This window comes from Aspergillus neoniger (assembly GCF_003184625.1).
Source record: "Aspergillus neoniger CBS 115656 unplaced genomic scaffold BO87scaffold_64, whole genome shotgun sequence".
NCBI classification, from domain to species: Eukaryota; Fungi; Ascomycota; class Eurotiomycetes; order Eurotiales; family Aspergillaceae; genus Aspergillus; species Aspergillus neoniger.
In genome coordinates this window covers 13,475-39,313 of record NW_020291192.1, presented here as the reverse complement: position 1 = coordinate 39,313, position 25,839 = coordinate 13,475, and the positions used below count along the sequence as shown (strand labels likewise).

The 25,839-nt window shown below is 48.5% G+C and overlaps 10 protein-coding genes across 10 annotated transcripts; 4 read left to right on the top strand and 6 right to left on the bottom strand.

Annotated features, from left to right (window-relative positions):
• Positions 1 to 112: 112 nt before the first annotated feature.
• BO87DRAFT_381244 (uncharacterized protein) lies at positions 113 to 826 on the bottom strand. The gene is made up of 2 exons (XM_025624486.1): positions 508 to 826; positions 113 to 448 (listed from the first exon to the last, which is right to left on the bottom strand). Exons 1-2 carry the CDS (start codon positions 620 to 622, stop codon positions 270 to 272), a joined length of 294 nt encoding a protein of 97 aa, XP_025474042.1. The 5' UTR covers positions 623 to 826; the 3' UTR covers positions 113 to 269.
• A 3,665-nt stretch (positions 827 to 4,491) lies between these two features.
• Positions 4,492 to 6,249, top strand: BO87DRAFT_451167 (FAD-binding oxidoreductase; the record flags this gene model as incomplete). The annotated part of the gene is made up of 2 exons (XM_025628446.1): positions 4,492 to 5,081; positions 5,144 to 6,249. Exons 1-2 carry the CDS (start codon positions 4,634 to 4,636, stop codon positions 6,247 to 6,249), a joined length of 1,554 nt encoding a protein of 517 aa, XP_025474041.1. The 5' UTR covers positions 4,492 to 4,633.
• Positions 6,250 to 6,554: 305 nt separating this feature from the next.
• Positions 6,555 to 7,954, bottom strand: BO87DRAFT_381243 (tannase and feruloyl esterase). Its single transcript, XM_025624485.1, has one exon. The coding sequence runs from the start codon at positions 7,880 to 7,882 to the stop codon at positions 6,620 to 6,622; it is 1,263 nt and encodes a 420-aa protein (XP_025474040.1). The 5' UTR covers positions 7,883 to 7,954; the 3' UTR covers positions 6,555 to 6,619.
• Positions 7,955 to 8,486: 532 nt separating this feature from the next.
• Positions 8,487 to 8,995, top strand: BO87DRAFT_214016 (uncharacterized protein). Its single transcript, XM_025618638.1, has one exon. The coding sequence runs from the start codon at positions 8,630 to 8,632 to the stop codon at positions 8,882 to 8,884; it is 255 nt and encodes an 84-aa protein (XP_025474039.1). The 5' UTR covers positions 8,487 to 8,629; the 3' UTR covers positions 8,885 to 8,995.
• A 1,583-nt stretch (positions 8,996 to 10,578) lies between these two features.
• On the top strand, positions 10,579 to 12,601 carry BO87DRAFT_213988 (ankyrin repeat domain-containing protein). Its single transcript, XM_025618637.1, has one exon. It carries the CDS (start codon positions 10,829 to 10,831, stop codon positions 12,560 to 12,562), a length of 1,734 nt encoding a protein of 577 aa, XP_025474038.1. The 5' UTR covers positions 10,579 to 10,828; the 3' UTR covers positions 12,563 to 12,601.
• Positions 12,602 to 13,166: 565 nt separating this feature from the next.
• On the bottom strand, positions 13,167 to 14,125 carry BO87DRAFT_381239 (Isochorismatase hydrolase). The gene is made up of 2 exons (XM_025624484.1): positions 13,685 to 14,125; positions 13,167 to 13,622 (listed from the first exon to the last, which is right to left on the bottom strand). The coding sequence occupies exons 1-2, from the start codon at positions 13,971 to 13,973 to the stop codon at positions 13,336 to 13,338; spliced, it is 576 nt and encodes a 191-aa protein (XP_025474037.1). The 5' UTR covers positions 13,974 to 14,125; the 3' UTR covers positions 13,167 to 13,335.
• Positions 14,126 to 16,565: 2,440 nt separating this feature from the next.
• On the top strand, positions 16,566 to 19,583 carry BO87DRAFT_463696 (nonribosomal peptide synthase; the record flags this gene model as incomplete). Its single annotated transcript, XM_025629251.1, has 1 exon — positions 16,566 to 19,583. The coding sequence occupies one exon, from the start codon at positions 16,566 to 16,568 to the stop codon at positions 19,581 to 19,583; it is 3,018 nt and encodes a 1,005-aa protein (XP_025474036.1).
• Positions 19,584 to 20,150: 567 nt separating this feature from the next.
• BO87DRAFT_463695 (aromatic amino acid ammonia-lyase) lies at positions 20,151 to 22,383 on the bottom strand (the record flags this gene model as incomplete). The annotated part of the gene is made up of 3 exons (XM_025629250.1): positions 20,151 to 22,015; positions 22,076 to 22,182; positions 22,244 to 22,383. The coding sequence occupies 3 exons, from the start codon at positions 22,381 to 22,383 to the stop codon at positions 20,151 to 20,153; spliced, it is 2,112 nt and encodes a 703-aa protein (XP_025474035.1).
• A 330-nt stretch (positions 22,384 to 22,713) lies between these two features.
• BO87DRAFT_346456 (thioesterase domain-containing protein) lies at positions 22,714 to 23,952 on the bottom strand. The gene is made up of 3 exons (XM_025620904.1): positions 23,539 to 23,952; positions 23,018 to 23,469; positions 22,714 to 22,969 (listed from the first exon to the last, which is right to left on the bottom strand). Exons 1-3 carry the CDS (start codon positions 23,792 to 23,794, stop codon positions 22,895 to 22,897), a joined length of 783 nt encoding a protein of 260 aa, XP_025474034.1. The 5' UTR covers positions 23,795 to 23,952; the 3' UTR covers positions 22,714 to 22,894.
• Positions 23,953 to 24,316: 364 nt separating this feature from the next.
• On the bottom strand, positions 24,317 to 25,190 carry BO87DRAFT_381237 (class I SAM-dependent methyltransferase). The gene has a single exon (XM_025624483.1). The coding sequence runs from the start codon at positions 25,138 to 25,140 to the stop codon at positions 24,448 to 24,450; it is 693 nt and encodes a 230-aa protein (XP_025474033.1). The 5' UTR covers positions 25,141 to 25,190; the 3' UTR covers positions 24,317 to 24,447.
• Positions 25,191 to 25,839: the final 649 nt, after the last annotated feature.

The window sequence follows — 25,839 nt, the reverse complement described above, 5'->3', positions numbered from 1 at the left end:
CCAACTGAGATATATCGACTTCTCCAAATGAACCCTGTTTCCTTTGTAATATGGGGACCTATGAATTTCTTCCTATCATGCATGGTATATTTTATCTATGTTAGGATAGTAATCAAGCTCAGCCCCTAAAAGTTGCATTTCCTTTCTAGACTAAGACTCCACTATACCGTATGTTGGATACGATGAAGGGAATGAAGGGAATAAAGTACAATGGCCGCATCCATATCGCACCACTAGTTAGAAGTTGATACCAATCCGCAACCAAATATCTAGCAGTAGTCGCTGCGGTCCATGCCGCCATCCTTGCAGCCACCACCGCAGTATGTGAAGAAAGAGATATCGCCATTATCGCCACCGTTGCAGTGGAAGAGGGATTCACGAATATGGGCATCGTCGGTCGGCTGGTGGGCAGCATCGAGGGCGCCATTGACCTGGGCCCCGTACTTGCCTATCAAAAGGATATTATTAGAAACGTGAAGTCTGGATAGAGGAGGCAAGTTAACATACCAATGTTAAGGAGGTTCCATCCACAATAATTAAGCCCAGTCTTGCAGTTCCTTGCGGCGGCAAAGGGAGCCAGTGCAGCAAGGAGAGCGAGAGGGAGAAGGGCGGTCTTGACCATGATGACGATGATGTATGAGCTTGAAGAAAATTGGGCCTTGTAGAATTATGTTCAAAGCTAGAGCCAGATGAAGAATGGGATGAAGACTCAGGATAGGGAGGGATTCGTCCTCATTCTTATACACCAAAGCTCTTCGACTAAGGTCTCACCAATCCGTATGTTTCCATATTGATAAAGTAACTGAAACAGAAGGGTCAATCGATACATTGTAGCACGCCTAGTTGGACGCCTGATACTCTTCCTAAGCGCCTTTTAAATTTGTCTGGACAGGGGAACATTCTTACCCCATCAGACCATCATGCAGGGTCTACTTGAAATACGAGGATAATTTCTTTTTGTAGTGTAACCTAGTAAGACATTTAATGTCTTTGAACGCACATTGGAGAGAAGTTCCCATGCTCGATGGTTCAACACTATATGGGCAGATGGCTTAAGTGATTAGTATACAACCATTCTCTTCCAGAATTATCGTGTTCGAGAACATCATTCATTTGAAACCCCGAGTTGGTGAACATGACCGTGGTACCACTCAGCAGTCACTACAGCCTCGTGCACCAAAGTCAGGCGCCTGTCTAGTCCCTGCCGTCAGCAATTCCAGCCCTATAAGCGTAGTAGCATTGACAAATACCCAAAAAGCCAATGAAAGTGGTGTTTATGTGCTACCATCTGCAACTGCGAGCACCCTTATGCAGGGATCATGCTTATTTAAATCAGGCCCCCCATCGTTGCTTATTATGTTACAATCTGCAGGGACTGGTCTTGACAACCCAGCTGAGAGGGACAATACATCTATCAACAAACTGTTAGCCCAGGTTCGCAAGGTAATAGGGGAAACACCGCGAGTAACTATCGCCGGCCCGAACCCATCTGTAAGGCAACCTGTTACGACCTGCCGTTGCAGCAAGACGCTCAATAGGCCAATGGCACTTGTACCATCAGACCCGACGATGATGATCAGCGGCCATTAGGCAATTACAAATCTCAAGCTAGCATTAAAACAGCATTTCGTAGAGAATGCGTGTCTGGTGATTTCCCAGCTTACTGACCCCTTTCGGGCGCAGTTCATAGTTGCCTCAGGCAGCAATATATGTCGGTTTCAGGCTCAATTTTAGATTTCCCAAATAGAAAAGGTAATGGCACCAGGGGGAAAAGGAGGCTTATTATCATCCACTGAGCTTTATTGTAGAAGTCAATACACTACTGGTTTCACTTCATCTATTCATCAGTTTAGAGATTCACCATTGCATACAAGTCAACGCATCGTAGGACCATAGGGTGATTTCCCTTCCCCCGGGCTTCACAGAGACTTTAGAGTGGTGAACGCGATAGTATTCAAGGTAACAAGGAAATTGCTGCTTTCAAGTGAAGAGCACCTTCTGGAGGACGAAGAACTATATAAATGGCCTTCCAGCCCCATCTTCCTTACCTATGCGCGCTCTCTCTTCTTTAGTAGTATTTATCTTGGCATTGACTTCTTAGCCTACATGGGATGACTAGAGCCCTATATAAACAGGACAACCTACTGGACCAATGGGACATGTCTACAAGTTAACCCAGACTCCCAATGGTATTGCAAGCTTAGATATACCCAGCCCTTAGAGAATAACTTTCTCTACTTCTGCTCCAGTCACACGAAGGATTAATATAGATACAGCGGGCTTGATCGTTAACTTCGATGATACACATAAACGAGCCAGACAACAACTACACACCTCACCACCCTGTGGTCTCATAGAAACATTTGTCGACGCAGCAAGCCAATATAGAGGAAACCTTCAAGAACTACTGCATAAGAGAGAACATCTTCGATGTTTATAGCTCATACATGTCAACGTCGAGATTCTTATCCTCCCAACCGACTCTTTCTGTTACTCGATCCTGCCACAAACTGTTTATTCTACTCAGAGTGCAACCCTCATGCGACACCTGCCAGAGCGTCTAATGATCCGCAGGACCATGGCTCTAGCTGTACCCGACCGCATCCTAGATCTACCTACCGCGCCCGGGCAAATATTTGCATCATGTATACAATCCGAGCATATACGGAAATATCATAAAACTGCATCAAAACCTGGCTCTGCGGCATGCTTTGCACAACATCATAACGTGGTACTATATCCTTCGACAGAGAATTATGCTGTCGAGAGTCAATAATACATTGAATACTCTCGAAAAGTGACAGGGTACTCGGTGACTCAGGCGAATCCGGAGACTTAGGTACTTGGGCACATGCCCTCATCTATTATCGTTGAAAGATTACTCGTTTCTAAGATACCTTATCGCCAGAAAATATACTCCCCACGCCTTGGAATAACAGCTCCATACTTGAGGAACAACCTTATACTATTTAGCCTCCAGCACGAATAGGCATACAATATATCTAACTCTGTCATGCAGCAATGCCCATCTTTTGATTGGTAGGACAACATGACGCCGTGATTCTCAAGGAAACGTACTGCTTGCGGAACCCTATCTCGCGAATAATTGCTAGCTTCGACAAGACTTTTACCTTCCGCTCACTACAGCTGAGAAACTTTAGGTGTACAGGAAACTTAAATGCAAATTCCGACTGCATGATCTTTTACTCGGGGCTCGACCACATGGAAAGACATGAAATGGTCAATGCTTTCTACGAGAACCGGGACAAGCATAAGATCCTCGATCATGATTTAGTTATCTCGGTAGGTTTAAGCCTGGTCGATACACTGACGTTTTGCCAGCGGCACACGGCCAACTACGAGGCGTACCTGGCTCGCCGTCGTAAGATCGCTGGGGTGAACATTGAGAAGCTTTGCCTTATGCCGGGTGATCCTGGTTATACCCTTTGGACCTCGGCAAAGTGCTGCAGCAGCACTGCCAATACGTCCAGTCATTTTCCGTCGCCCTCGCCCTGACCATTTTAGAGCGGACAGTTAATACTGCTAACCAGATGTTGCTTGATGTACAAGCAAATGTGTGTACTGGGATAAGGCCCGAGAAAGCGACTAACCAGGCCGATCTTTTCCCCGATAAGTTACCTGACTGCGAATCAGGACTTCTGGGTCAAGTAAATGCGGGCGAATCCGAGTTTAAATGGTCTCAATATCTATCCTTGTCCACTGACATTTGTTTCAAAGGACAATTGGATCAAGTTTCACAGCGTGGGTAGACGACGCCAAGTCTATTCGCTATTCTACACTCATACGGACCCTACGATATCAATAGTCTCTGATATGAGACAATGATCGCGATAGATTTCGCAATCCCCGAACCATGTTGTATTGGGCTTATATGTTCGGCTGTACTACCTGAATCCCAGCCAAAGTAGTAATCGAACCGCTGTCTTTATCACTGGATTGGGAACTACCACCCTGATTGAAGACATAGTGGCTGCTGTTCTTTCTATCTCGCCGCTACATTGTCGATCTATGTAATTTTTTTCCAAGGTTTGAGCTCTATTTGGCAACAAAGCGCACAATGAATGGTGAGGGACGGATAGATCCGTTATATCTGCAGGGCATAGCAAAAGGCGGAAATTAGCGTTACAATTAGCGGAGATAAAGGAATACAGTATATAAAGAGTCCAAAGTATTCGGCGCATTGTAAATCAAATGAGTCATCCGACATAGCGATGTTTTTAGCATTGGGTAGTATATAGGCCTTGACGGCCACGTCTTTGTCTTGGTAATCGGGCCGTTCCCAGGAGATACTCAACAGTATGTATGCGCTGCGTACAACACGAGATTTACGCTCTGAGTTGTACTTGGCCATCTGATCACTATTCAATTCATTTCAAGACTTCAAGTCTCACGGATGATAGGGGATACCCTAACAATTCAAGGCTTCTTCCATCCGTAGTATACGCAAGATCGCCCCTCAAACTGGTAGCTCAATATATAGCCAGCCACAGTCCCATTCAACTCCCAGAAATGGATGTTACACAGCAGCAAGCCGATGCATTAGACCATTAGCATCCACCCTTCCCGATCTAACAACCCTATCATCCAATCCAATCAACCAAGGACAGGAAAAATGACAGTGTTTCTCTTAAAATCAGCCCTTAAGGACATATTCTCCGAAAGGTTCGTCCTTGCCCCCGGCCAATCTGCCTACGAGAACCTCAACGACTCCCACAGCTCAGCCACAGAAAGCGAATTTGAACCAGGATGCATCTTCTGTCCGCGAAATACCACAGACGTGTCGCGCTTCCTGAGCATCGTCAAGCCTTTCACTGATCGAGAGGAAATCAGGTTCGCTGTCCGGAGTGGCGGTCAACAGACAACACATGCATGTGCAAATCTCGATAACGGGATCACGGTCGATCTGAAACTGCTCCAAGGAATTGAGCTTCGGGGAGAAATTGTAAGGATCAAGGCCGGGGAGCGATGGGGAAATGTATATGATTTCCTAGCGAGCCTTGGGTTAGCGGTTGCGGGACCGCTTTCGACGGAGAGTGGGATTGGGGGTGTTGCGTTAGGCGGTATGTTCTCTCCTCTCTTTTTCTTTCCTTCATGAATGATGATAGCGACTAACTCCGACCAGGTGGATTATCACTCTTCTCATCCCGCGAAGGCTTCGTCTGCGATAATGTCGTCAATTTCCAAGTTGTGCTTGCCAACGGGACAATTGTCAATGCCAATTCGAGAACAAATTCCGATCTCTGGGAGGCTCTGCGCGGCGGAGGCAACAACTTTGGAATCGTCACTCGGTATGATATGCGGACATTTCCTCAGGGCTCCTTATTTGGAGGGAGCCTGTGGTATGAGTGTTGCGGGTTCCCACTTCAAATTAAAGCGCTGATGAAGGTCCTGCAAACGTCGCAGCATATGAGCGATATGTATCTGCGAGCGACCATTGTGTATCAACGTGAATGGGGGTACTTGTGTGAGAATAAGTTGTACTATACTCGTGCTAGGGCAGTCCCAAAAGCCCTCCGACCGTTCATGGAAATGTCGTATGAGGTGCAAGAGTTGCGGAGCGTGGGGATGATGTCGGTTCCCGAGGCTGTGGCGTCTGTGCAGCAGCGTCAGAGTTCGGGTCCAGGTGTGGAGATGGAGAGTTGGAGTCCGAAACCAGATGTGAAGAAGAGGGATCGGAGGCAGACAAGGTGTGCGTATATGAACACGACAGTGAAGGCAGATGAATACACACTGTTGAAGATATTCCGTGAGTTCTTTGAGGTGGTGGATCCGGTGAGGTTCACGAAGGGACTGCGGCTGTCGATGTCATTCCAGCCGTATCCTGTGTCGTTGATGAGGAAGTCGAAGGAATTGGGAGGGAATGTCTTGGGGTTGCATCGGGGGGATGGGCCGTTGATAGGAATATTGTTGTTGGCGTATTGGGATAATAAGGAGCAAGATGGAGTGGTATTGGATTCGATGAAGTTGTTGCTAGGGAGGATTGAGGACGAGGCTGTTTCGCGAGGTACGGGGTCTCGTTTTAAAATGATGAACTATTCATCTGACTTTCAAGATCCCATTGGATCTTACGGGCCTCGAAATAAGCAACGGCTTCAGGAGGTTAGTCGGAAGTATGATCCGAGTGGGATGTTTCAAAGGGCAGTACCTGGGGGGTTCAAGCTGATGGATCATTATTGGATGGGGGGTGACCCGTATTTCCAGTTTCCATATCTTTCATACTACCAATGACTTTATATCAATCTCTTTTTCTGGGTATACTATTCATAGTCCTCTGCTTTGTGATTTAGCATGAGCCGGTTGTGATTTGTGATGCTTTTGGATATGAGGATAAAGATGGGAATGGTAAGTAGTCAACACTTATACGCCCGAGGTGGAAACTGTTACTTCCCGCAGGTAGAAAGTACTTGTGGTCCCGGCCAAAGGTTGTTGGCTACGCTGTTTACATACCCCGGACTTTGACAAATGAAACAACGAGAGAGGAAAGGATCAAGTCTTCAGATATGTATTGGGAAACGGAAAGTAGCCTCCACTCTGTCCGGCTATATTGACAGACGATCTTACGTACAAATCAAGCTGGCCTCCTTCGAATAAACAGCCCCTAGTACACAGGCATGGGAACCGCATCCAAGTCATAATGCCAGCTGTCAATTGAACGCTGGTTATACACACACTCCATGGTGGTGCCATTGTTGGTCCACAAGGGTCGCAGTGGCCAAGCACAGAGTTGCTGGTTCTGTCCTTCATTCTCTCCCTGGAGCACGGTCGCATTCAGAGTTGTAGGCACTACTCCGTTCTCCACCCAGTCAATCATCACAGCCATGTTAGTCTGTGGGAAGGGGCCGTTGGGCATGGCATCGTTGGTCGCACAATGACCCGCTCCTGGGACAGTGTACAGACGATACCACTCATTTAGCGCCTCGGCACTGGAGTTATAGTCCTGATTGGGGTACATAATGCTGCGTACTGATTCCCAATAGCGGATGGATGCAGCGGTGGGGATACTGAAGTCAGCATCACCATGGTAATGGATGACTTTACCTCCAGCATTGTGAAAGGGCGTGAGGTCCGGCCATGTGGTCTGCAAGGTGCTGTAGTATTCCCGCAAGCCGGAGATCATCCAGTCCTTGAGCGTGTCATAGGTAATTCCATTCAGGCTGTCCAGTGTAGTGCCATTCTTGTCTACCAAGAGAGCAATGTATTCGCCTCCAAGCTGATCGATATCGAGCCCCCATTGGCCTGTTGTGGAGTTGTACTGCGTCTCGGCATCATCGAAGGCGGCTGTAGGCTGGTAGGAAAAGTAGACACGGCGGCCTTGGGAGTCATGCAATCCATTGATGATGGTTTTCGCGACTTCAATACCCTTGGCGGAGACCGTGCCATTCTGTGCAGGGGTGCCCCTGGATGCAGCGCACGAGTAGGGCTTACCCTCGATTGTACTAATGTCAAAGTCGAGCAAGCAGAGATCGGTCCGTGCAACCACCCAATCTACCTTTCCGTCCATGGCATCACAGGCAGCGATGGTCTCGTTGACGATCTTGTCTAGCTCACAGGGGGGTGGGTAGTAATCCAGTGTCTTCTCGACGATGTTGGAATAGAGATGTTGAGTCTGTTGGAAGGACCAGCGGAATGCTGGAGCACCAATGATGGCTCCATCCCATTCATCGCCGAATCGCTGCACTTGACTCCAACCTTCGCGGCCTCCTTCAGAGCAGCCTTGATAATACGCATACAGCTTATCGCTGTCGCTCATTCCGTAAACATTGCGGGTCAGAGCCTTTCCAAGCAAGCTAAGCTCCCGATGCGCCTTGTATGCGAACATGTAAAGCGTCTCGTAGTTGAGTGTGCCATTCGCCAACAGCATAGCCGTGTCCGCATTGTTTGAGAATCCCCCAAAACCGCCATCTGTCATACCTGACGCGGCCCCATACATGACACCACCTGGCAACGATTGGTCTCCGGAGTTGATGGCATAACCACCTCCGCCAGTGGAGAGCCAGCGGTTTTTGAAATCTGTGGGTGCGGGGAGCCAGATTTCCAAAAGCACTTGGTCACCGTCAATGCCATCGTGGGAGTAGGCGAATGTGACGTTGCAATAGTCAATAGTGGCGCTTGGGTAAAAGTCGCTGGAGAAACTGCTGTTCGTTACGACTTCGGTCGTCACAGAGTCCGAGTCAATTGTTATGCCTTGGATGAATTCAGAGGGTGGTAGAGCTGCCTTCACAATGGAATCAGTGCAAAGCTCCGCCAACGTGGAAGGAGTTCCAGCATTTGCCAATGCCGCAAGGGCTGTGATGGCTATGGAAGCCCAAGCAGGTGAGCGCATCCTGTCAACAGTAGCCAGAATCTGCCAGCGAGAGATGAAAAGAAAAATGAGAACTGGGTCTGTCTGCTTGACCCACAGAAGGATACATGCGTCCCTATTTTATATCGCAGATCCCGACACCTAATGAGTCTAGCAGTCTTCCTGCCACGGGAGTTGCAAACAAAACGTCGTCATCGGTCATCCGGATGTGCCGTTGAATTAATTGAGTTTGTGGGGAAATTATGGGGATCATCTTCCATGATACCGCTTGTGGTTCTGTGACTCGACCGGTCCTCTTGAGTCCCGATGCCCGGCAGACTAGATCCCCGCACATTTCCACACTGCTACGGGGGGTTGCCGGAGTACATGCCCACAATAGGTGTACATGACCGAGCAGAGAACTTTCTCCTGCGGTTTATGATCGTTTCCGACCGGCCCATTATCTCTCACAGAAAAGTGTCCGTCCAGCGATCTTGGTGCTGGTGTTTGTTGATTTGGCACCCAACGGACGGCTTTGGAAGGGTAGACACATATGATAGTTCGTCACGTCAGCGACGATGATCGAATGAACTATCATCGTTTCAGGCCAGCATTATCAAATTAATACCCCGGCGTATACGTATGAACCAAAAATGGGCCGAACAAGCTTTTCTCGAGAGCTCTATTGAAGGCACAATAAGATGCACGCTGGCCAACCATCATGTCGTATGCTGCCACCCGCCCGCATCATCCGCTCTCAAATGATGCGAAGCTTTCGACAGAAGCTCAATCATTGGCTCACAGCTAGCTAGCAAGGACAGCGTAGTGATGTTCGTGAAGCTCCCCACAGCCGAAATGAAGGACCGAGGTCATAGCACCCTTATTTTCCGGGTGACGTCCTAATCCACATTACTTGGAAAGGTAGTTTTCTCTGGCCGCACGAATGAAATGTCAGCAGTGCCTAATCACTTAGATGGTCAATTAGGTAGTTCTAACTACCCACCGTGCTTGGCTTATCCCCAGCTTTTCCAACGTGTTTTTGTGGAGACGCGGAGATTGGGAGTTTGTGGGGAAAAAGGCGGGGGAAGTTGCTGGGCTTGGACCCCTTGTGATTCGCAGGCCGGATAAGAAGTCTTCCGGAGAGGAGCTCCCAAGGCCTCAACAACATCCTGTGCTTGGTCTGGGCACAGTATCTATCTTGATGAGGGATATTTGCCATCACCGGTGCCAGGTTATGACAATCAATTGGCTGCATGGCCTGGTGGTTCCCCACGGATTTCATCCCCATCAATTCAGTGTCTCGTATAGACTCCACCCCCAGAGTCACGATTTCCAGACCAGTCTTTAGTAAAAGTGACTAGTAGCTCTTCTTCAACAGAAAATTAGTCACTTGCAACGTCTGATAGACAGTCATGCATGTACCCGGACCATGTCGCTTACCCCTGAGCATTCTAATCCCTCACTCTCGGCCATATTTGTCTACACTGAGGAAAGACTGGTCACTAGCTGGGTAACTCGGCTCTCCTTTTAGTGTCTTCTTTGCCTTGCTTGCAATCATTGAGGATCTTGGAGGGGGGAAGTCTACAAGCATACATCTCGAACTTCGGTGAAAAGCGCCGCGAGAGGTTGGCTGCATTGTGATAGCACCAAATTACCACATCGTAAACAACTCTTGGATAACATGCCAGAGCATGACAATGAAGCAATGCCTATGCCAATCAAATGTTTTCCTCGTATCGATTTCATCGAGAAACCCCCGACAATTAGTAGGTCCTTATGTTGAATTTTGCTTATGCCCAGTTGTTGGCTAGGTCCCGGCATCCGTCTCTGGGCCCAACGTCGCATGTTATGCGTTTCTTCCGTCTCATCATGGCGGAATTCTTTTGCGGACATATCATCCGCTTACGCCAGACACGAAACCGGAACTATGGTGCATGATCTCGAAGGGCTGTTCTCTTGTTATTGCGCGGTTGCCTTAAGGGTCACTCTAGAAACTTTGGTTGAACAGCGGTTCTAAAGAGTTACATCAGAAGTTTAGCAAAGTGAACATAACAGAGCCGCACTGAACCCATTGTCTATCTTCATTGCAGCATCGAAGTGGTTGGAATAGGCCTTCTTGTTATTGATGAAGACAGTCCCCATGCTTTCTAGGACTTAGTTTGATTATTGGAAGGGACGAGATTCCGCACAACTTCGACGTGTGGACAGATGAAGGAGTCCAAACTTAACCAGGATTATTTTGTCTGGTTTTATTTACCTTATGGTAATATAGTATCTTACACAATCACGCAGTGGTGATGTATTATATCTTCTAGTCACGAGAAATCGCTATTTCCCCGCTTTAAATACTTTCAAAGCATCCTTGACATAGAAGGTCTCTGTGACAGTTGCGACAGGTGTATTGACATATCTTCACTCAAACCATGACTTTGGTCCCTCCAATCAATCCCTGCTCGGGCGACCCAACAGGCTGTCTCCCCAACATCTTCGTCGACTCGGTTTACGACAAAATACTATATTCTCACAATGGAGAGACGTATTCCTAAAGCTGACGTGATATGGTGGAACGCAACCTGCTACCACGTACGATGTCCGTTTTGCGAAGCAGTTCATCGCCATCGGGTCAACTCGTTGGATTGGCAGGCAAACGATCTCAGAAAATCTCATTGCGAAACAAGCAAGACATATTTTTGCTGCTTCCCCATGAATGAGAAAGGTGGGGTAGCCTATGAAATCAACAAGAAACGTGGTCGATACGTCAATATCTGTATTTCGGATGACAGCGATAATGAGGACGATGATGATGGCGATATTGATCAGCTGGCAGCTGATCTAGCTAAGGCTACTACAGCCACAACAGATGAAGAAGAAATCTCATTGAATATCCCGGAAGATGCAAAGGAACTAGTCACCGTCGACCTAGGAGGTTTCCCGCTTGACCTAGGATGTGACGTCCAGCCATTCCAGCAGAAAAGGATTACCCAGTCAATTTGCGACTGTATTGCCGGACACACTAGAGCGGTTCAAGGATATTTGGAGACATCTAGTGAGGCTCGTCTGTTTGTTCGAGGGCGGTTCCCCTTCAACGGTAAAACAACCCTCATCCGCGCAGCAGCTGAGAGTATCCCAGAGATGCTGTCGCTTCTCATCGAACACGAAGCGGATGTGAATGCTGTTGATAATGGCGGAAGGAGCGCTCTAATGGAGGCAGCGCTCTTTGGGCGGGTTCACAATGTCAAGATACTCCTACAACACGGTGCGGACACCAATATTCGGGACGTCAAAAATCGATTGGCAATTTATTTTGCTCAAGAGCATGACGAACTTCGAGAGGAAAGAAATGATCGTACTGATGACTACTTTGAGGACACTCCCAGAGCGGCCCTTGATCGCCAGGAGATTGTTCGCCTTCTTAGCGCAGAGAGACGAAAGTCAAAGACCGCTTTTGGAGAACCACCCACTGTATCGTTGTCTCAGTCCTATAGCTTCACGTCTTCCAGTATGGGAGGGTCCAAGCCAACCAAAGAGGATCGAAGTTCACAACAGTGGGAGACAGTGGCTCGACTAGAAAGGGGCGGAAAATTCCCATCTGTTGCTGCTATCAGCCGATTGACACCATCTCCTGGGCAAACCCTCAGTGTTGAGGGTCGCCAGTGGACAGACGATGTCTTTTACATTGCCAAAACAGTAGGTCATCATTTCCCTTCCCATGACCATGATGAGGATATTGCCTGCCACGCAGAAAAGCAATTGATAGCATATTTCCTTGATCGCCATGTTTTTCTTCCACGCGATCTCTTGCTGGATCCAAAACTAGGAGAGGAATATGAAAGGACAGAGGACGATTTCGAAAGCTTCTATTCAAGCACCGAGATAGGACGGGAAGTGACTCATCTCCGGAAACGCAAGGAGGACTTGAAGTACGAGCTCATGTATAAAACGGAAGAACTCGTCAGAAAAGACGATGAGATTCAGGAACTGGAGGCAAATCTCAGGGCCGTTGAAGCGATACTGAACCGCGTGATCAATAGTCCTCGGGCGCGATCATTACAGGAGCTAGAATGCAAACTGGAGATACTAGATACGCGACGATGGAGACACCGAGACCTGATCAGGATGGCTGAGGCACCACCGCTACCGGCTACCTTATCAAAGGCAGCCATATTGGTCAATAAAGCTCCTTGTGATGATTGCAAAGCGTTTACGGACAAAGTTAACAAGCACTTTGGGTTATCTATACAATTGTTTGCAGCAGTTTAAATTATATGCGACTCTCATTTGGAGGTTCTTCGGGTCTATGCATTTCCAGACCAACCTACCTACGTATGCTACAGTTTTATGCATTAGAATGATAGCAAGCGGGCTTCGAAGTGCTCACTAATTTCTTATCATATATCGTTTGGGAATACCGTATCTAGTTCTAGCATTAGCCTACACCGAAACATGAAAGAATACGTATCTTACTGCTACTTACTTAGCGACGAAATAGTCGAGGCTCTGTACTCAGTGAGTAGTGGTTTCGGGATAGAAATGACCTGTGGATGAATAGATGCCTCAGGATAAGACCGTTGTCTGATTTTCCTGATCTTCCTGATCGTCCTTTGTACGTAGCCGTCAGGTGATGTGACCACCCCATGCCGGTTACTGCGATGTCCGTTTGCCGATGGATCGGCTGATCGCAGGTCTACACTATTTTGGACTATCGGTGAACATCAGCTGGGCGCAAGTGGGGCGAGCCTATAGCGTCTCCCCGCCCAGACATGCATCCCGAGCCCAGACCCTACTTACCCCTCCAACATGCTTCATTCTAGTCCCGCCAAGCGCAACTATACTCCGATCTTCCAACTTGGCCTGTTCAGCTTGGCTGCCACTGTGGCGTACGTGTTCTGTTCTGAGCTCGATGTGCAGGAAAGGAAACGGTGATGATAATGTCAATTATGGTGTATCTCGACGAAGCCCGCATTTCAGGCAAAGTTCCTGGCAATTCTAACATGTACAAGAATGAACTAAACCGGAAGCAACAAGAGTGAGAATCAGGCAATCTGTTGCTTTTCCACCCATTTCTCCCACCGCACAACGCGAGCGCCTCGTGTCGAGAGGCGAAGTTCAACTTCACGCTCGATTTCTTGGGCGGTCTTTCCATCAGCATCGTAGGTAGAATGTGCGCCAGCCAACACAGTTACGTGGAAGCCAGCTGCCAGTGCTCCGGTACATGTTGCTTCGACGCATTTATCGCTCTGCAGACCAAACGCGACGATTTCGGTGACGTTGGCGTCGCGCAGCCTCTGCGCGAGGTCGCGGTTGGATTTGAATGTGTCCCCTGTAGAATGTAAAGATGCGTTAAGCTAGGTCCATTGGCATCGAGCATGATTGGTACTGTACCTGTCCTCTTTGCAACCAAAATTTCGCCCTCCACATCCGCGCGGGGGTGAAAGACGAGTTCCCAGGGCTCGGTCCCCTTTACAAGGGCTCCGTCATTCGCGGACTCTTCGTGCTGAATGAATACGATGAGTGGACTGTTGCTCTTTTCATTGGAGTCTTTGATGGACCGAGCCGTCTGTAAGATCTCTTCAGAGGCTTTGATGACGCGATCCGCCTGGGGAACGCGAGAGGTAGGATCAACGGCGATATCATTCTGAATGTCGATAACGAATATAGCAGTTCGAGGCATTTTTCAATGGGTATATTAGTGCTTTACTGAAAAGGTGACAGGGAAAAACAACGTGGAGATTGATGGGATTGAAGAAGTGAATTGAAAGTTGTAGGTTTAAGAATGTAAAGAAAGGAACAAAATCCGGCGAGCTTTGTTGCTCCTGAAGCTCCTGCACGTGTTGAACTAACTGGCAACTGACCCCTCCTTTATTTGATTTGGGAAACAGCGGGGCATCAGCTGCTAGTGCCTAGTGGCGGGAATCATGTCCGCCTGCCGTAGGCTAGAAAGTACCTAGAAGTATCTAATACCGAGGATCAATAATAGTTAACAGGTAAAGCAATGTTCTTAGTACTTTATAGTTACCACTCTATAAGCTTGGCTATAAGGATCGCCTATCGCTAGCTTTAATAACCCGCCGGAATATTCTGACTTTTCCTCGACTTAAACCATATTATGACAATGTGTGGTTTACCGTCATTTATATGTAGACTCCGACTTCTTATTTCTAATTCAGATACACAGCATTTGTGCGGAGGTTCCTAGTGGCCTCAGGCCTGCATTCAGCGTCTTGCGAAACCATAGCTGATGTGGCTTCAGTATCCAGGAAAGATGGCTATTAAATATTTGCCCGTTCGCTCCAACCATAAAGTAACCCGAAGTGCAGTATCATGCTTGTATCGGATAACCAGAGTAATTAAGGGGTCCGACTGCATAACATTGCGAGAAACTAAAACCTCCGGCCACGTCTGCTTAACAACGTACTGGGTTTCTTTCGCTCGACATCATCGTGAACTCATAGACCATCTGTTGAAGGCTTGTAGTTGCTTTTGTAACAATATCAGAAAGAAAAGTTCGTGGGTGGGAAAAGGCAATGTAGATCATTCGTTTGCGGAAAGGAAACGTCAACCCAGGTGGCGGCCTGCCTCATTCGTGGGAGCTTGGGATATTCGTCGATTTCGGCTAGTTGTACGGAAGGAAGATTCCCATGGGACTGTTACTAACTAGAATAAGTAGTAGTTCACTTGGATCTAGCAACAGATGCCGTATCGGGCCGTATATGCCCCGTTGGTTCGGAGCACATAGCAAGGATATAGGTAGACTTGCTCCCGCGATATAGGGTTTCCATTCATAGTTGAACGGTATACATTTCCAACCTCCGCTGATATTGAATAGTATGAGCGACTCACAGTTACGCGTGTAGTTAGTACTATTGGAACTAAGGAGACTAGCTCTTTTCCATACTGTGGCCTATCTCTAGTGGCCTCTATTGATCCGGTTATGACGAATATGTCACGGCCACTATCGCATCCTTGCAGAGTAGAGATATGAGATTTGATCAGCATCTAAGAGCAAATGGAATGATTTTTGCGTTAACCAACTGGTCTGGCAGGAATTAGAGGCCCACGGATAACTTTGACGTTCATTTCGCAATTGCGCCAAAGTTTTGCAGACAATAAAGTTGGTGTCTACAAGTATCGAGGAAAGAGAACGACGCGGAATCTTCCCTCAGTGCACTCTGACGGAGTGCAAAAAGATCATCAGTGGTATCCATTGGAACAGTATTTCCACACATGTCAGAGGCACCATCGCTTTTGGGTCAGAGCGATGATATGAGTGAGGCTTTCCAAAAACTGGAGACAGATAGATGAATCTTGCAACATGAGTGGGTTGGCAGACTTCAGCGGCCCACATCAGTTATGAAGTCAAGAATCCCGTCATAAGTTACTCCCCAAAAGAATTTGCTATGCCTTCACTTCCCACGAAATCATCTCAGTGTCCCTACGAGGGCCCAAGCGCTGGAGAGACAAATAGTGAACATGGTGAATGATGTAGTCCACGTTATTGCCACCCGAAGCCTTTCCCCGGAATTCACAAAGTCAAATCGATGCAATGCAAATCATCTCTCGTCGGCATAAGGACCTGCGAATAAAATCTTGTATTTTAGAGAAGATCAGCAACCCTCGAACAAAGATCTATCTATGTGAAATTTTATTCTTATTATATAATCATGACCATAGTCTATAGCATTTCGTTGAGGCATGAGTTTCACTTTTCAATCTACTGAATAAGTAAGTTTCTGCAGATAAGCTTTAGGGACTCAACAGGGATTCTGTTAAAGTTTGAAGTACTATGTACCGTAACAGAAGCCTGGGAATATCATGCCTTCATGATCATAGCACACTGTGTTGTGTCACATCTCCACCTCATTTACAAACGAAAATCTGCGAACAGAACTTAGTTATTCCCTAAAATATCACAGGGTCACGTTATAGGCTCGTCCATGGAGAAGGCAAGGATTATTGCATAATAATGATCATAGAACATTGCCTCTTGTTTGCAAGTTTGTGTTGGAGCTGGTCTCGATTATTATTAGTAAAAACAAGTCTATATGCTTAATATCCTGATAAGACGAGCGTTGTATGCTGGTTTTCAAGATTATTCGAAATTCAAATGTTCGGCAGTAATTGGTAATTGGTCTGGTAGGGTATAAAGCAATCCCCTCTCCGTCTGTTCATCTAATATCGGTATTCCTGTTTCAATTCTACCGCGGATAGTTATCAGAACTTTTCGCCCCATTTACCCGCAACTCAGAAATCTTCACGTATACCAATGGAAGCAATCCTGGTACGAAAGGCTAACACGGCCCCCGATGCTGGGGCAGTTGTGGATATTGACCGCGTCGTCAGCTACCGGGAACTGATCGCCCGGGCCGACATGGTTGCTGATCTTCTATACCAACAGTCTTTTGAGCCTGACACACCGGTGTGCATTTTGGCCAACACTGGACTACACCAGGTTATGGCCCAGGTTGCAGTTCTTCGCGCAGGAGGAAGTTGTGTTCCCGTCGACCCAGCTGCGCCTGAGGATCGCCTCAAGTCCATCCTGGAAGACTTGAACGCTAAGTATATCATTACCGATAAAGACAACGTCAATCAAGTTCAGAATTTGAGTCCCACTCTCATCGAGTCGGTTCTCGAAGCTAAAGTCGACCTGGACACGGAGACTGAGATTACAGTTCGCATGAATAGTCCCGAGTCACATCGCAGCCATATCATATTCACCTCGGGTTCCACCGGCAGACCTAAGCCAATCCAGGTCCTCGGCAGCAGTATTCTTCACGCTCTTGATAACTTTCCCTTCGGGCCGCTGCTTCCCTCAGACCGGATGACGGCCCTCATCACACCGGGATTTGATTTGTCTGTCTGCGAGATGTGGCTGACCCTGCTCGCCGGCGCGACTATCGTTCGAGTACCCGATCTTGTGCGTGCTGATCCACCATCTCTGCAGGACTTCGTACGTGAGCACAAGATTTCCACTATGATTGTGCCCACAGCTCTATTCCACGTTGTTGCGTTAACTGCGCCATCTACTTTCCGTGGACTACGCCACGTCGTGGTCGGGGGTGAGGCGGTCAGTTCCAGTGCCCTGCGTAAGGTACTTGAGGCCGCACCTCCGGAGAATCTATGGAATGGCTACGGCCCTGCAGAAGCAACTATGTTTGCAACGGTGGGCCGATTAGATCCAGAGGAAATGCGACGCTCGCACGTGAGCATAGGACGGCCTGTTGGGGATACAACGGTCTACCTCCTTGATGAGGACCTCAATCCCATCACCGAGGCGGGGCACACTGGAGAAATCTGCATTGCGGGGCCTCAGTTATCGCCAGGATACCTTAACCGGATTGAAGAAAATGAGAAACATTTTATCTCTCTTTCTGCAACTCTATTGGGTGACTCGTCAGATAAACCTATCCGAGTCTACAGAACCGGCGACCTTGCTCAGTGGAGAGACAAGAGTGGGGTCCTTGAGTTTATCGGCCGCGCTGATGACCAAGTCAAGATTTCGGGGTACCGGGTGGAGCTAGGGGATATTTCAAGCTGTGTTGAGAAACATCCAAAGGTTCACGCGTGTGTTGTCAAATATATACCTGAAGAAAGCAGCTCGGGGTATATTGAAGCTTATGTGGTTCCATCCAACTGGGATAGTCAAGTCACTTCTGACGAGTTGATTCATTGGGTAGAAGAGAGTTTACCCCAATATATGGTGCCAAGCACGATATACATGAAGCGCAGGCTCCCTTTATCCCATACCGGAAAGGTTGATAAGAAGGCGCTTCGACCACACAATGAAACAGAGCAGCCACACCACCGAAAGGAGGGAGGACATCGCAAGAACAATATAACCAAGACCACAAGAACGAATAATCGTGAAGGAAATGATGACATAACTCAATGGCTTTTATCGACACTCCAGGGATTTCTCCCCAAATCGGAGATCAGTATGAATGACGACATGTTCGCCCGAGGACTGACCTCACTTCAAGCAGCTCGCCTCGTCGGTATGATTAAACGGGACTATAAAGAAAGCATCACTCTGGCTCAACTCCATCAAAATCCGACGGTGGAACAACTTGCAAAATCCATGAACAGCTCAGAGAGCAATAGCGCGCAATTCAGCCTAGAGCGTTGCGTGGAGGATTCCAAAGACCTAGGGTCTGACCTCCTTCCCCCTGATTGGCATTCCAATGGCGAAGGTCGCGTGTTCCTCACCGGTGCTACGGGATTCCTTGGTGCACATATACTTCATGGGCTCCTAGCCATGCCATCGGTACAGAAGGTCGCTTGCCTTGCCCGCGGCAAGGATTCCGTCGATGCCAGCACTCGAGTCAAGCAAACGCTGGAGAAGTACAATCTCTGGGATGGTCGACGGGAAACAACCCAGAAGATCATGGTCCTGCACGGCGACATGGGAGATTCGACTCTCGGGCTCGGGGAGAAACAATTCAGATGGCTCATAAATTGGGCGAGCGTTGTCTTTCACGTTGGTGCACGGGTCAACTGGTGCCAGCCTTACGAGGCGCACCATGTGCCTAATGTTCTAGGTACACGGAACGTTATTCGGGCCGCAATGCTAGGTCGTCGCAAATCTCTTCATTACGTCTCGTCGATTGACGTCTGGACTGTGACTGGATATATCAACAAGGTGGACCGCGTGTATGAGGATGAGTCGCTGGATCCACACCTCAATGCCCTCCCTTATGATACCGGATACGCGGCGAGCCAATTCGTCGCCGAACAGATCGTTCGCCGAGCACGTGCTGGCGGTCTGCCAACTGCAATATACAGACCCGGGTTCATCATCGGCCACAGTAAAAGCGCCCTTGCCAACGAGAAAGACTATTTCTCCCGGTTGATTATGGGCAGCATTCAGTGCGGTTGCTTTCCCCATCTTCCTGACCAGTTTTTAGATTATGTGACAGTCGACTATGTTGCGGAGGCTGTTCTGCACATTGCATCCAGTCGGGACAATCTCGGTCGCTCGTATCATATTGTGCCACCAGATAGGTCTCTGTCGACCGGTCACGATCAGAAGTATACCATGCTGCGCGATATCGGATACCCCGTGAAGATGGTCGACTACAGGGAGTGGGTGGAGAGGATACGTGACTCTCCAGGAAATGCATTGGAATCCATGATGCCCCTGCTTGACGAGCCTGTTCATGAGGGTTTAAGCCGGCTGCAGACAAGCAAGAATACTCCTGTGTATGATCCGACGAACACGACACGCGCCTTGCAAGACCGACCGGACATCAAGTATGTTGCTCTTGACTCCATTAAGCGGGAATAGATGGAGATGGTCATGTGGTCAAACGCGTACTACATGCTTTTTGGGCGTTTTCTTAAGAACCGCTACCGGGTTTCCGATTTGCCCATATCCCACAGTCACCGCATAAGATAGAGAAGACTGCTCTGATTGCGATTGAGTATATAATGCAAAGATACATCCAGGATGTATACATGTGACTTCAACGAAACCTTTCCAATGTATTCACAGTACCGTCATTCAAACCTGTTCCCCTCATCTAGACGACCCTCACAATGACGGTCAAGAGGTGAAAACTTCGCGTTTTTCCCAATTTTCGATGAACTGCTTCAGCAAGGTTGCGTCTTGACTTTTGACAACTACACATCTTTGAATTTGATCATCAATATAATCAATGCAGCCATTATAATTCTCTCAAGTACCTGTATTGGCTATCTAAGGCTTTTTCAGCGACGAATATGATCTATGAGTCTTGCTGTATCAAGTGCCCAGGATGCCGGTAACCCTCGAGTAGGATCAGAGGCTGGTGTCATCCCTTGACCTTGTTGAAATGGCTATACCCGCTTCCATTATGCCAATATTGTCCGGTTTCTATTGCTGAAATGAATTTAGGATTGTGCCACTCAGCGTACCGTTTCGCAAAGCTTCATATACAACTGATATCCACCCCCCTACAGTCTTCTTGGCTCTACCATTGATTGTCTCTGGCAAATCATTTTGGCTCGCCGAGGGGTGTTCAACGAACCCCTGGTGGAAGGGGACTTGAAGTTCGTGTCGAATGGCCGTATAGATCTCCTTTGTCCCTATTCCGAGGAAGTCGGCTGTTGGTTGCAAAGTGCAAAATTCGGCGAACACCTCTCGATAAACAGCTTCAAGCTTGAGGACACTCATCATCTTGCATGCATAAATTGCTGTAAATAAATCGGAATTTTGCCGATCCTGTGGGACAATCTCCAAAAGAGCCCCAAAAAGCACGGGGACGAACATCTCGCCCACGCGCTTGCAGCGATCGGTTAGGTCGAGACGTGAAGTCAATGGCCAAGAATTCTGGAACGCTTCGGAAAGATGATCCGATACCTTGTCTATTTCATGTGGCTCAAGCACCTTCTCAAAAGCTTCGTTTGCGATATCTCTAGCAGCACTCTGAAGCCTCTCAAAAAAGCGGAGTTGCAGGACACGTAGGTCGAGGGCTTGGCAAGCGACGTATAGTGCACACGCGCCCATCATTGACACAATATCAACCGCCTTCATAGTATACCGTGCTGAAACAAATGCTAGTGAGTTGAGCGCTTGGTTCTGCATCTCTGCGGTCTGAACGTGGGAGCTAACTGGATTGGCGAGATACGCTAACTCAGACATGTAGGCCGCCATGTTGATATCTACCCCCTTCATAGTGAAGGAAAGGCTGGGGTCGTCAGCGACTAGATTAGTGGGCAGACCATTGTTCAGGTTGGGGTCGATCATCTCGTTGCACTGAACAAACAACATTTTCCCGAACATTTGCAACGCAAGTCGGGTCTTCTCCATTGCTGAAGTAATCGAGGTTGCTTGGAAGTTACCTCCGGTGTAAAAGGTCTTCGAGCCAGTATCAATAAGCGGGTTATCCGATGTTGAATTGAGCTCCACCTGGACTTGCCGATCAGCGAGAAGAAGATCCTCCAGTTGGGGTCCAATCCATTGACTGGCTGTTCGAAGAGAATAACGATCTTGGACAAGCCCCGTCCTAGTTTGCGTGGTACTACTTCCCCTGGCAAGTAGAGAGCCTTTCAGCAGGGACAAAATGTTTTCCGCGGCTTCAATCTGGCCTTCATGCGGACGCACCCGAGCGATAAAAGGATGAAAACTTTCTGTGCTCCCTTGTATGGCCTCAACTGTAAGGGCAGTAACTGCCTGCGCAAGTACGGCCAGCTGATGCGCCTCATAGAGCACTAAGCCGGCAAGAGCACCCGAAGCGGCTGTGCCGTTAACCAAACCAAGGCCTTCTTTGGGTCCCAGTGTGACACCCTTAGCACCAATTGTCTGCAGTGCCTTCTGAGCCGTGACAACATGATGCTCCGACCCGTCCTTGACACGCACATAGATTCCGGGACTCCCTTCAATCGCCCCGACAACGTATGCGAGGGGCATGAGATCCCCTGATGCGGAAATAGTTCCCCGAAGAGGAATTACAGGGATGACATCCTCACGAATCAACCGCAAGATTGCACTAATTGCGGGCAGTGACACGGCCGAATGGCCCCGGGCAACTGAATTGCTCCTTACAAGCATAGTCGCCTTGACCCATTCGGAAGGCATGGAGTGGGAGCTTTGCTCTTGTAATTTGGGTTGTAGGCCTTCATTGGTAGTATCAGATGTGGTAAGAATGCCGCTTTGGAGTAGCTGAAGGAGAGAGCTCTGCAAAGTGGTCGTCTGGTTCGTCCGTGAGTCAGCACTCCCCCCGAATCCAGTATTGACACCTGATAGATCGTTGGTCAATTCCAATACCATCTAAGATTTGATTCGAAGGCTCGACACACCGTAGATATGATGCCCATCTTGAAGGCATTCGGCTAGTGCTATCACACTCCCATTAATAGCATCGATCGTCTCAGGCTTCTCGGTAAGTCGAGGCTGGCAGCCGTATCTATCTCAGATGTTAGGCGCATTCGTGTGAGTAGATGTTATTGAGTGGGATGTTGGCTAACTTTGCTACCGCGACAACATCGGCAAGACTAAGGCTATAGCCGTCGATACTGAGTTCTCCATTCTGAACAATTTGATTCAGATCTCTCCAGTGGGCACTTGTTGTCTCTAAGTGACCATCAGGTATGTGTTTATCAAGCATGGTGGGTATACTGATGTGTTTGACGACTCTGGATCTTCAATCTCCACTGTGGCTCGGGCTTCCACCCTAATAAATATATGAATTCTATATCTTCTGCAATTCTCTGCGGTCCTTATCTGGAAGTGACGGCGCGCATGAGGTGCTCGCTTCGATGAGGAACCCTCGGCAGTTACAAATAAGTTACTGCATCACTTGTGCAGTCGCCACCAGCTGAGAAGGGATGCAATTGGCTGTGAAAATATTCAAATGGATTGGTGCATCAATAGACTATCATTACGCAGAAGCGTGTCTCGGGATAAGCAATCAGACCGGCTCATGTTCCCAGGCCGGCCCGGTTCAGCTCCGTTGCCAGCATTGCTATCTACAGAGCCAGGATTCCAACAACATCCAATTGAACAGATACGCCTCGTTCCCAAGAGATGACCTATTAAGATGCAATACGCAAGTCGACTCGACTTCGATGTGCTTATGCTCTCGATGAATCACTGCATCTAGATTGATGCACTGTCGATCATTCGGGATTTGGCTGCTGCGGTCGGGTCAACATTGCGCAAGCTTCCCCAATTTTGGCCGTTGTTTGGTGACACTGCAGCATCATCAGCAAGGTCATGACAAATGCCAAAGGAGGTCAGACATGTTGATCATCAAATATGGTAAAATGGTTGCCTGGGATCTCCAAGCAAGCTTTGATGAAGCTCGTATCGTACTCCTCCCATCCCAGGTACGTCCAGTCCCGGATGAGATCGATGTAGTGGGGCTCCGCTTCGGGGTCAAGATGTACCGGATCGGCTGCGCGTATGAGTATTGCGGGAGGCAGACCTGACGAAAATTGTGGCGGTCGCCAGTCACGCTGCATCTGGTGAGCGTACAGAATGCATTGCTGCGCTTGTACCCGCCGGGGATCGGACATTCGGGCCGGCAGATGGAAGCTGGCAGCAACATCAGCGATCGTGCGGGGATACTGGTCTGTGACCTTGGCAGTCGGGAAGACACTGTCGATCATGATGACACCCTGCACCGTGTACTGGGGAAGTTTCATTAGTCGAGATGCAACTTCTAAAGCAACGCTGCCGCCGAGAGACCATCCTTTGTGCCAAAAGCAATTCATTGTTAGTGCCAGATATTCCGCGTAAGCGCTAAAACATTTCATCATACCTCCCAGGATGACTTCCCCGGACCCGATGACCGACCGAAGGAGGTGTGCATAAACAACTCCCATTTGACGAATTCCATGGTCCCATTTGCCTCCGTGATCGAAATGAGTGTTGCCAATGCCGTAAAGCGGCCGGTGCAGCTCTCCCAGGCAGAAATAAGGAAACACAGTGCCGCCTGCATCGTGGAAAAGAATCAATGGAGTGGATAATTCGTTCGTTCCCAGTCCGGACTGGATCTGGCACGGGTTCTCTTCCATGTTGATCGACTATTCTGCTGAATTGTGGCAGTAATACGGTAGCAAAGCCTGGCCTTCTTATCACCCCCTCATATTGAGGGCCTCTATGCATGTACTAGCCCTGCGTGTCAGCATCGGCGTCGGGATTAATAACTCCGTAACCGGTTTGTCCATTGCATCCTGTGTCTGTCGATTTCAAGTCACGATCTTGCAAAAGAAACGAGGCCGAAGGATCGGCAAGCTGAGGAAAGGTCGGCGCCCCGCTTCCTCAAGCCGATTCGTCCATCTCCTCACAGTTCAGGCGCCTTCCAAGATTGGAAACCCCGGCTTTCGTTCTTTCCCTGTGCCATTGGAATCCTGTATACACGGTCTGGTCATTTACTTTCTACTCATGTTTGTTTTGAAAGATGATATCACAATGCTAGAGTCACTGAATTCTTCGGACTTTTCTAACACTCATTTGCTAATAACGCACAAGTCCGGAATGCATCGTGACCTTAGGATATGACAAGGAAAACAAATATCCCAGCATTACTAAGGCACCAGACACACGTCTTGGCCTCTGAAGGAGATTCAATTTGTGAGAGTAGTCACAGCTCGCTCGACTCCATGACATCACCCTCCTCGAAGTAGACTACATTGGACGTTTCGGGGCCACACATCTAACAAGTGGCTCAGGCTAACCGCGGCTTGCGAGCCCGGAACAGCAGCACCACTCCCACAATATGGGTCTCGACCTCCTCGAACTCCTCTTCCAGGGCCTTGACAAATACCTCCGGCCTATCATCTGCATTTCCAAAATCTCCCCTCCAGTTGAGGAAGCGCATGGTCAGCCGCCCGAGCAGATTGTGCTGTGTACCATAGCCCAAGATAGTGACACCAAACAGAGTCCCTTCTGGGGTCAAGTGGTGCTTCAGGTGCGCAAACACAGCTGCTTTGCGATCTGTTGGTGGTGGCAAACAATGAAGCATGTACATCAGAGATATGGAGTCAAACTTGGGTGATGCGCCGAGAGTCCCTTGCCCAGCCGGGATGGCGAATGGCTCCAGAACACTAGCCCGCACACATTCGGTCTTGCTCGGACAGTCGATGCGCGCGGCAGCCTTTTGCAGGCAGGAAGGGTTCATATCAACCAAGGCCAATTTCTGAGGCCACTCTTGGTGTCTCTGCCGCATCTGGTCGCGATAATGTGCAGGGAAGAGCCCAGTACCAACACCAATATCCATATGACGAGGTCCCGTATTCGCTGCAAAGAAGGCACTAAGAACTGGCAAAGGGCACCTCCACACATAATTGTCATTGAACCAGTGAACAACAAGATCGTAGGGGATGAGCGTAAGGCCTGAGTAGGATTCCCAGCCCGGCATCTTGGATTGTCGAAGCGGCTTGCTCGTCCGGTATATTGTTCAGTAGGCGGACGTTCATTTGAATATTATTGATTAGGTACAATGACCAGAGCAGCAGCTCTTATCTTATACGAAGTCGGCGACAAACAAAAGAAGAACCGAGAAGACGCTTGATTACCCTGCTGACGTGGGTCTAAACTTGACCCTCCGTCGATCACTCGATCCTGCCGATGATAGTTCGTCTTCCACATGATTTTGTGGGTTCGCCAAACAACACCCCATCCGTCCCCGCTCCTCAGCACATATCGATTGACACCATCGTCACTCCTAATCACACTGCATTCACAGACATCTAGCTGCATGCGGTGGCGTCTTCGCCGGGTAATCCTGACAATATACCGAGAAGTTATTGCGAACTCCTTCGGGATTCCAATTAGATAGCCCCCGGGTGGGGTTTTATGAGGGGTCGGTATCAGACCCCGCTGGCGAGCCAAACAAGAAGCAAAGCGAAGGCGGTATAATGCGTGGCGGAGAGATGATCCTATGCAAAACGTACTGCTGGGTTGTATTTTTGCATTGCAATATATTTGTCACCACGTTCGATCATGGGTCACCTTCTCACCATGCAAACCATCACCCCAGCTTATGCCCTTATATACCCCAAGCCCACCAAAGGCTTCGAGTCCTTCTGAGATCTCTAACGACATCCATTACTCTCTT